The sequence below is a fragment of the Plectropomus leopardus genome, chromosome 18 (assembly GCF_008729295.1).
Source record: "Plectropomus leopardus isolate mb chromosome 18, YSFRI_Pleo_2.0, whole genome shotgun sequence".
Taxonomy (NCBI): Eukaryota; Metazoa; Chordata; class Actinopteri; order Perciformes; family Serranidae; genus Plectropomus; species Plectropomus leopardus.
The window spans coordinates 18,401,089-18,412,242 of record NC_056480.1 but is presented as its reverse complement, the minus strand read 5'-3'; the positions used below and the strand labels follow the sequence as shown (position 1 = coordinate 18,412,242).

Here is an 11,154-nt window from a genome sequence, read left to right as displayed (position 1 = left end):
TATGGTGACAATTTTTAAATAAATCATAGGCCTGATGAAATCACGGTTACGGCTCATACTGGTGAAAGCTGCTTATCCATCGCTTAACAATAACTTTAGCAACTGTTCTGTGGTCATTAGCCTAAAGGGGCAGTTCACCCCAAATCAAAAATACATATTTTTCCTCTTACCTGTTACCTGTAGTGCTATTTATCAGTGTAGATGGTTTTGGTGTGAATTGCTGAATGTTTGAGATATCAGCCGTAATTATGTCTGCCTTCTCTCTGATAAAATGGAGCAAGATGGCACTGTGCTTGTACTCAAAGTGCCAAAAAATTACATTTGAAAAGCTCAACAGCAATGTCTCTTGTTGTGAGCAGTTTCATGTAGGAAGTATTTTCTATCTACGTCTGGTAGACGTAACCTGGTAGATGGAGAGATTGATTAAATACAACTTATCATTTTTAAGTTGCAACAACTTCACAAAATTAGGTAAATACAACTAAATTTTAAGTAAACGTAATAACTAGGTCTTGATTTAATGTAAATAAATTCAGACTAATAGTTTTATTAATTACATTTTTCAAGGCAATCAGTTACCTATTTTTTAGCCTCTTTGTATTTTTTTAAGTAAAATAAACTTTTCAGATTCTTTAGTTTACAGTTAAGATGAAAAAAATGTATCTTTGATTTTGGCATGAACTGTCCCTTAATTGGAGTTTCTTTACATTAACAGGGAAGTTTTATACAAATTTAGCGTTTTGCTAAACTTTAAATTCTTGTGAGTTTTTGGCCTGCTTTCTCAACACAACTGAGTGTAGTGGATTTTTCACAAACATTAAAATTTGGGTTAATTTTAAACTGTATGAGTTACTTGTGAGCTAAATAAAGCAGCAGTCACTGAGTCAATAAGGCCACCGTTGACCGAGGAATGCGCTTCGTCATCACAAGTTTCCCCCGGGGGTAAAGAAGAAGAAGAAGAAGGAGGTCTGGGAGGAAACAGGAGGAGGGGTGCTCTCAGCGGGGACTTTCCTCCAGGAGAAGCTGAATCACAGGGCGCCGAGCCGGAGATGTTCCCCGCTGTCGCTACGGTGGAGGTATGCGGGCCTGTGCACTGTGGTGTGGCCGCGGTGGCCTCCCCCTCCGCTCGGTAATACTACTTCTTTTGATCCCTCCGTTTCTCCTGGCCCTCCAGCTCCTCGTCGTCGGGCCCCGGTTACCTCGAGCTGCGAGGGTGGGGGTGGAGGAGCAGGAGGAACAGGAGGTTGCATATTCCGTGATTAGTATCGAACCGGAGAGGAACTCACGCCAACGGGGATCCCCTTCCCGGCGTCCGGGTCTGGAGGAGGAGGAGGAGGAGGAGGAAGATGGAGAAGGAAGGGAGGGGGCACGAGCTTATGAGGATGAGAACGAGAGGCTCTCGCGCCAGGTAAATTGAATTACGGATAAAGTTTAATTGAAATGTTTCTGAACAGGTAACAGATTTAACTGAGGACGTAGGGGAGCTATCCCTCAGTATTTAACCCTTTAAAACCTGAGCTATTGATTTGATTTCTTCCTAAAACATACACTCTAAAACTGATTTTACTTTTAAAAGATCTAGAAAACCGATTGCCTTAAAAAATAAGTAAATATAAGTAGCCTATTAGTCTTATTTTTACTTGATATCTAATTGTTAAGTTTACTTATGGTATCTTTATACTCAATTTCCTGAAGTTGTTACAACTTAAACATTAAAAATTTTAATTAAATCTCTTAAGTTTTAGCAACTTCTGTGAACCACGTTGTGCCATGTGTGTTCTTCCGGTTGCAAACTAGTCAGTCATATTTGTATTTTCTTAAACATTTTACCAAAACAGGATTCACAGATCTCCTAACTTCATCATTGGAAAAGTCCCCTTTGTTATGATCAAGTTAAGTCACACCAAGTTGATTTTCTGAAGTTTTTAGAAAGAACAAGGTAATTTCACTTGCTGTTTTTAAGTTGCAACATTTTCACAAAATTAAGTAAATAGCCCACAGATACATTTAAGTAAACATAAGAACTATATATAGGCTAAAGTAAACATAAATTAAGATTAATAGTTATATTTACTTTCCTTTTTTAAGGTAATTGGTTTCCATGATTTCTTTTAAGATCCATGATTTTACTGTGCAGGGCTATTCATGACCCAAAAGTCAGATAAATTATTTAAAAAAAAAAAAAAAAGAAAGTTATGAGAAAATTACCTGGAAATAAGCAAAAAGAAATAGTGGAAATAGTACTGAAAATTAATTCTAAATATATAATTTTATGATTTCTAAACATAGTTTTTTCGACATTTTCCTCTCATTTTTGATAATTTCTGATGATTGTCTCCTCTTTTTTAATTTATTTTTAGGTAATTTTCTTATTACCTTTTACTGATATCTGTGACATTTGTGAGTAATTGTTTGTCAAGTCATTGCCTTTTAATCCATGTTTTCACAAGAAATATCAGTTTGCCCAAGTTTCAAATGATCAAATTGCTTGTGAAAGGCCTCTGAAAACTGATGTCAAGCCCAGCTTCAAAGAGTTAGCAAGAAATTGGTAAAAAAAAAACAAAAAACAACTGAAAATAAATAAGAAGATAAAAGCAAAAACAAACATGTAGATGACCTGAAAAAAAGTGCTTTAAATTTAATGATACATATGAATATTTTTTATTGTAGCAGAATTTTAAATAAATCATTATAATAATTATAAATTCAGTTTTCTGGACAGTTTTCCCTTGTTTTTGATAATATAGTTATAATTCTTCCCTCTTTTTAAAGACTAACTTTCAGATAATTTTCTTTTCGGCTTTTACTAATTTCTTGCAATCCGTGGGACATTTCATGTCAGTTGGTCATTGTCCCATGTTTCGAAAGAAATCAAACCAATTTACTCCAGTTTCAAAGGGTTAAATAGGCTGTGTGAGGTGTCCAAACAAAGCACAAGAAAACGGATGTCAATCCAGGTTTCAAACGTTGCATTTGTCTCCCACAATAATAAAAGTAGCAGAGGGCTGTTTTTTTTGACGAAATGTAAGTCATTTACACCATAAATTGATACAGAAAAGCCACAAGTTGTATCAGAAAAAATCACCAGTGTGTGAAATGAAACGTTTGTTCAGGGGCTATGCTTTACTTTTCAGAGTAGGGGGGGTAGGCTGGGGTGTGCCTGTTTTTGCCATGTTTTTCCTTGAGCCTCCCTGAGTGACTAGGGGAAAATGCACAACCCTCCACCCACCACATATAACTGAATTTCACAATTTCTGGCTATGATATATGGTGTGATTTTGGAGTTGTTGTTGTTTTTGTTTTTTTTTAAAAAAAACATGCCATTCAACCCCATTTGCAGGTTGTGGGGTTCTGAGGGTATTTAAAATCAATACAAAATGCACCTATTTAAGGCTGAATGGCCCTCCACAAAGCCATATAAAAAACACAACACCCTCCCCATTGCTTAAAAAATGTTCAAAAGTGCCTTGCCCAATTTGCAACACCATTTCCCCTCTCATAAATTACAAACAGTCCCTTAAAATTACATATCAGCTATAGTGTTGAATGAAATGACAGTTTTTCATTTTAGGCCTAATGAGGTGTAACGAATTACTGTACAGACCCAGTGAATTTTATGCCATATTGCTGACGTTAACACCAATAACACTTCATTTAAAACACTGAATTTGAGAGTAGGAGTCAGATAATAACATTCACTGTACATGCTCAGCTCAGGAAAAACAGATGAAAAAGACTACCCCGCCGTTGTGGTTTCCTCATCCAGTTTATTCATTATACTGGGTCAGTTTATGCACGGTGCGATGGAACAGGTGAGGACGGAGGGTGGGCACAGCACTGACCCCAGATCAGAGAGAGGTGACAGCTGTTCTCTCTCGCTCTCTTTGCCCTTCAGCTGCGTAGAGCTCCAACCTTCATCTGTATATGTGTGTGGGTGCATCTGTCGTCTCTTCACCTCAAACTCCTTCCAATCACTCCTCACCCCCTCTCTCTTTCATTCTCCTTTTCTCTCACTGTCTCTTTTTATGCCCAAGGCTAAACTCTCTGACTCATTCTAGTGAATCATCAACCCCCCCCCCCCCCCCGACTCCCCACCGAGGTTGCCATGGTGACCACAGGGTTCAGTCTGAGTTGGGTGGGGGGACTTTGTGTGAGTGTGTGTGTTTGTATGTTTCAGTGCCTCGGGCAAATATGTTACCAGCAGGACTGAGGTCAGAGGCTGTGACCTGCCTCCTCACCACTCATACCTGGGGCAGGGCGTGCAGCAGACACACACGCACACACATTACTGTCATTCCTATTCATTCGTTAGAGCTCTTACAAATTACCATGAATCTGTTGGTATTCCTCGCGCTGTGGTATCAATATATTGATATGTTTGTGTGCATGTTCCCCAGATGGGACCCAGAGCACTGGAGGTGCAGCCGTGGGCTACAGACGAGCTGTCCTTCACAGCAGAACTCAATCGTATCATCGCGCATATCACCAGGCCACAGGTGGGCTACACAGAACATCACGGAAAACACAGTACGGCTGTCAGTGTGAGAAATGTCTGACTGCACTTTAAAGCTGTAGTTGGTAACTTTTATTCAGATTTTTATTTTTTTCTGAAACTGTCACTATATTCACGCAGCACTAAATGAGACACATTATCTGTGTCAAAAATCACACTCCTACTCCACATCCATAGTGCTTTTAATAACCTCTCTGCAGATGTACGAAAACAACCAACCTGACCTGAGGAATCATTAATGCAGCAGTCAACCATGGTAATCACTGCTTGTGAGTTGTGGTCAAATTGCCAAACTAGACTACGCGGATCAAGTTTGAAACAAGATTCAGTTACTTTTTTTCCTATTTCTCACCTTAAGTGTTTTGTGAAACATGCTTTAGTTTGTTTAGCTGTAAAATGAGGAAGTCTGGCCGGTGGGTGGTGCTTGATTTTCGCTTGACTGTGTACAACAGGGGTTTCCAAACTTTTTTGAATGGGGGCCAGATTAGACAATGTGAAACATACCTGGGGCCAACTTATTCACAAAAAAATCCATACAAATGAGACAAATGCAGCTGATTCATTATTCAGTGAAAAGTATTCAACTTTCCACCACTCCTGAAAGTGGCAGTCTTCACTCTCAACTTTATGCCTCTCTGCTGTGACCGTGTCTGCTACCTGCAGTAAATTTCATGCATCAGTTCCACCTGCATGTGCATGTCTACCAACTGTATGATAGTCCTACCACTGTGAGGCGAAGAGAGAAAATGCAAAGTGATATTGCTTAACCAATATTGTGCGGCAGGCTACATATAGTATATTTTGAAAGGCAAGCTGAGGGCCATTTAAAATTGCTTTTAGGGCTACAACTGGCCCCCGGACCCAACTTTGGACATGCCTGGTTTACAACATGAAGTTCAGGTCACAAAGTTTCTCTTTTAACAGCTAAACAGTACACTAAAATGTGTTTCTGAAAACATCTGAGGTGAGAAATAAGCAATGAAGTAACAGAATCTTGATTCATATTTGATCATCACTGCTTAGTTTGGCACTTTGACCAGAGTTCAAGAGTAATCATCATGGTCGACATCTGTGTTAGACACTCCTGGGCTCTGATTGGTTGTTTTTGGTGCGCTGCGGTAGATTCTAGCGAATGCCATAAGGGACAGTAGGAAGATTTTTTTACACAGACCATCTGTCTCATTCATTTCTTTCAGAATATAGCGCAAAATGTATAAATACTGGACGTCACCACTGTGACATCATCCATTTGTTTGTGGCTGAAAAGCCTCACGGTCGCCATTTTGATTTTTTTGAGCCAGAAGTGACCATTATTTGGACGAGAGGGTGGATCTGACTCACAGACTGTGGTGACACCTCACAGACAGCCTGTCATTCAAGTGGCCCCACCCTTAATTAAGCATTACTTATTACTAATAAAGCCTTAAATGTAAATGGATAAATTATATTAAAAAATACCCCCTGTAAAGTGTCATGAGTGTTGAAATTAGCTATTAAGACCAAAATCTTTTTTTTTTTGTAAACATGTTTTTTTTAAGCTTTCATGTTCTTTATTCTAACATGGAAATTGACTGTGTTGTGGAGGCTGCTGCTTGGAATACAGTGACACTTTTAGCAAATATGTCACAAAATTATTCTCATAAAAGTTATCAACTGTAGTTTTAAAGGCCCCTAATATCATAAACATTACCTGACACAGTTTGGACGATTCTGATCTGTATTTGATGTATATGGCATATTTTAACAGTGTGAAACATTTTCTATACTTCACAGATGGCGAGATAAAAATGCAGATAGGCAATCAGAAATGACAGGATGAGCAGCTGTGGACTCTGATAAAATAAAATGTAAAACTATGATGTGATCAGGTATATCGTATAATGTATGTGGTCTAAGAGAGTGGTCTCAAGTCTTTCTTGCTTGTGAACTTTAAAATAAGTGGTGTCAGCTTATGACCTCTCATCAAAGGGTGTGTATGACAATGAGCTGTGAGCAATTTAATCACAGGGGTGCAAACGCATGAGGGATGAAAAAGGTGACAGACATGCACACCCTGGGGTAAGGGGGACATGCTCTCTGGGAAGAAATTTAAAAAGTATATCAACTTTAAAATGTGTTTTTCCAGTCGATTTGATCATGAAGATACAAGGAAAAACTCACCCCAGAATAATGTAATCATACTGCTACAAGAGTCTCAAAAATGACCTGTTTTGTATTCAAAACAGAGATTTTCACCAAAAGGTGACAAGTTTGCACCCCTAATCAAAATTTCCCTTTTCAAATAGAGCAATCTGAATATTTTTTTATTTGCTGTAAATGTAAAAACTGTTCAGTATTTCATCAGGAAAAAGCTACAAAACATCAGAGACAGAAATGAACTCTTTTTGTGATCATCCTGTGACCCCTCAGATTTATCTTGTGGCCCTTTGGGCTGCCCCGCAGGTTTAAAACCACTTATCAAATATTTCAGGCCCTCTCTGGCTCACATGGGACCCGATTCTGTAGCCAGGCGTTATATCGTGCCAAGCCTTAAGAGTAATCAATAAAAACTTCACTTTTCAACTACTTCACTTCTTCAGCTGCAGACTTCCAGTGTGGGGGTTAACATAGCAGTAATATGATCAGTCAGGCGCTGTCAGCATCCTGGCAGCCGAATTCTGCAAAGTCTGAAGCCAGTGAGGAGAACTTTCAGTTCCAGACTGGAAACTCCCATACAGGAGTTAAGGCTTACATAACACCAAGTGCAGTGGAACCAGGAGGGAAACGATTTAACCGAGTGTATTGTGTTGATTTTGTTCTGTAATTATTCAATACCTGCAGGTTAAACGCTTATCATCAACTGGATCTCACTGATTCTTTATCAGAAAATAGTTTGCTTTACTTTGACACTTAGAGCCCCACCTGATTATCTGAGATGTTCTCACACATTTCATAAGACAGGAACTTCTTCTTTAACTTCCTCTCTTCTTAGCTGTATGCTTATTCTGTGTAAGACTTTTCTCAGAACTCTGTCTCATGTGACCCTCTCCTCTGCTGTCCATCTCCAGCTGAACTGCTCCAGGGTTTTGTCTCCAGGTCAGGCTCAGGCATCACCGCTCCCTACAGATTCACCTCCCTGGCTGCTGTGTGCTGAGGACTGGCTGCTTCCAGCTGCAGATCGACCGTGTGTTGCATACTCCTTCAGGTGTGCCCATATGTCTGTACACTGTGTCCATGCGTGTGTGTGCATGTGCTGTGGTGCTTATGCATTCATGTCGCCGGCAGAGTCGGAATAAACAATGCAATGCATATTTAATCATGCATGCAATAATCTTCAAACCACCTCTGCGCTCCCTCGTCTCTACATCTATCTTTTTGTCTTTGTCTCTAGCATGGATAGGGGAGATGCAGACTTTCTAAAGACTGTGTCGGGGCTGGGATGTGAAGTCCACCGTTTTGATCCCAGCAACTCCAATGCATCTGGTGGTCACCTTGGCAACAGTTTGGCCAGTAACCATGGTGATGGAGGCGTGGTCAGCCAACACAAGATGTGGCTGGACTGGCGAGCTCCAAGGAAGCGCAGACAGAAGACGAGAGGCAACCAGGGTGGTGTTTCTCAAACACTGGCAGACATCATGGCAGCTCTGGGACATCGCACAGTAAGACATACGCACATATGGACATGTATACATAAACACACACACACACACACACACACACGTTGGGAGAGACAGTGCCGAACAAACATACCTTAGAGTCTTTTCACCCCAACATACCCAGAAAGCTCTCTTACTTGGACGTTACCATAGCAACAGGGCTCTGCGCCATCCCTGGCTGCCATGGCAACAATTTAAGTGAGTGAATCACACGCTGGACCAGTTACATCCTGCAGCCACAAGAGGGAACTACAGACCTATAGTTTGAGTTTGTGTTGGTCGACATCGTAATAAGAGGTCATATCGTCCATATAAACAATTATTATTTTAATCTGATTTTCACATATTTGGCTTTACCAATTAAGTCTATTATAACAAAGCAGCAGGCATTATATGGAAATTATCATGGAAATACTAATAAAGCATTTAATTAATTATTTACTAATTGTATACTTTTTACAATATATTAAATGACAAAATAATTCATTAGCCCATATGATGTTATAAAGGGCAATAAAAAGAGGATTTATAAAAATAATTTACAATTAACATATTAATCCATCAATTGATAACTCAGCTGAAAAGGGGATAAACAAAAACAGCATAAACAGCCAAAAGGATATAATTTAAAAATATATTAATCAATTGATAGATGAATAATGATATTAAAAACACACTTTAAGCGATTTGATGTGATATTAGCTACAGATGTGATTTGTTGCATTTTGTTTGACTTTACCAAAAAGATCTTAAGAGACAAAAAAAAAAAAAAATAGTGACATGAATTTAGGATTTTTAGGATGGCTTTCTCAATAAGCTTTCATTTTACGAACAAAATAGCTCAATTTTCTGATTTGAACATTTCAAAAATAATCTGTAAACCACATAAGGCCTTTTATTTTTATGGAGAATATGTGAAAATTTATAGAAGGGCTAGTATCAGTACTCATACCTTTAAGGTCCTGGCCATCAACTAGAGTTACTGCAGGGTGGGCACCAAATTTTGATTTTTTTTCTTCAGAATTTAAAATATGTCTGAAAATATACACATTAACATGAATCCAACATATTTTGCCTTTTGCAACAACGTCATCCTCCATCATCTACAGTACTACCTACCTACTGTACCTGAAAAGCTACATGGATAGGCCTACATGCTGAGACCGCAACCGCAGCCGCAACCGCAGCCAGCCATATCAGCCAGAGGCTCACTATCCATCAATATGTGTGCTTAAGGTATCTACCAGAATAACCCAGTAGTATTGAACCTTCTCCAGTCAAACAAGGGCTGCATTTGATCCTTTGTACTCAGATCTAGACAAAATGTCTATCAGTATGGTTTTGCTCACAGCTAATCAGTATAAGCATTTCATCGATTTAATGAGAGTGTGACAGGCTGATCACCACAGCAGCTACAGCCAGTACAGTCTGTGGTGTGTAATCAGGCACAGTTTATCTGATAAAACTGGCATTTCAGGGAATATACCTGTACAGTTTTGTTTAGATATTTTTTTATGTGATCAAATCTTGATTTAGTTTCTGTGCAGAGTATAGTAATGAATCATATATACATAGCCGCATCTCATTAATATGTGTCCATATGTTTTACAAATTTTCGGGTATGAAACTCCACTTTTGAATACATATTTAATAAGTCATTTAATAATTTGAACATTTTAAAAATCAATTTGTTTAACAATTATTTGGCTGGTGAGGATTTATGGTGGCATTTTAGGCAGGAAAATGGTTCCACAGATAGCATGATGGATATCAAATGAAATAGAAAATACAAGGTATCAAATAAAGTATTCTATTGGTATCAGGTATTGGTATCAGTACTGGTATCATATGTTTTTAAACTGTTTCCCAGCCCTGATTATTGTGAAATCCAATAGAACCATATAAAAGCTCTAGTCTCTTCTCTGTTCTCTAATTCTTTAGGTTCACTTCCTTTATGCTGACTTGCACAGTGCTGAGTGGCGAGTTTTCCAGAACTGGTTTGAGTCAGAAACTCTGCAGAGTGTCCATCATCTGGTTGCCACAGTGCACCTGCAATGGGCCGGGTTTGAGGTGGGCGGAACCAGTGAGGAAGTGCTCCGCTATTGGTTCAGTGTCCTACAGGGTCTCCAAGCATCTGGACTCAAGCTGGTCCACAGCTCTGCAGGAGAAGGTTGCAGTGTCCTAAAACAGACAGTAGCAAATGGTCGCAGCTCCTACACACTCAGCTGGGCCAACACCAGACGATGATACGCACACATGAATGAACACTGGTGCACACACATGACCAGACACTGTGGATGGCCTCAAACAAGAAGGAGAAGGTCAACCAATAGCTGGTCTCACAATAAACTTTTTTTCCTGCCATTTCAGGCGAACACAGTTCTTAACATGACACCCCCCTCTAGTGGACATGAAAGGATCTGCTTTCTCATCACTCCACACTCGCTGTGTCTGGAGATAATATGCAATAACTTGACCATATATGAAGCAGAAAGAGGGCTTGGTGATTAAACCCTTTCAAACCTGAGCAAATTGGCTTGATTTCTTCCAAAAACAGGCAATGAGCAATTTAGGGAGAAATGACCAAAGAAAAAAAAAAAAAAAAAAATCCCTAAAAATGAGAAAAAAAAAATGAAAAAATAAAATAAAAGAGGAAATTTTTTTAGTAAAAAAAGATTATCTGGAAAAAATGTTCATAAATGGTAATAATTATAATAAAATTTTAATGTATCATTAAGATAACATATAAATATAGCCTTTAAAAAAAAAACTAAATTTACTTATTTCTTGCAATTTGCAGAGCACTTTCTAAATTGCTCATTGTATTTTTTCCTGCTTTCAAATGAAAGCAAGCCAATGTGCTCAGGGTTCAAAGGTTTAAATACTTGGCATCTGAACACAGCACAAGAAAAGTGATGTTGATCCAGGTCTCAAAGGGTTAACTGGGCAAAGCGTAACAATATAATAATTAAATTATATTTTTTTGCTCACTTGGAATATTAAACA

The 11,154-nt window shown here is 38.8% G+C and overlaps 1 protein-coding gene across 1 annotated transcript; it reads left to right on the top strand.

The window, feature by feature from the left end:
- Positions 1–996: 996 nt before the first annotated feature.
- On the top strand, positions 997–10,729 carry LOC121957833 (methyltransferase-like protein 24). Its single transcript, XM_042506619.1, has 5 exons — positions 997–1,408; positions 4,398–4,496; positions 7,561–7,697; positions 7,884–8,151; positions 10,090–10,729. The coding sequence occupies exons 1-5, from the start codon at positions 1,079–1,081 to the stop codon at positions 10,393–10,395; spliced, it is 1,140 nt and encodes a 379-aa protein (XP_042362553.1). The 5' UTR covers positions 997–1,078; the 3' UTR covers positions 10,396–10,729.
- The last annotated feature ends 425 nt before the right edge of the window (positions 10,730–11,154 follow it).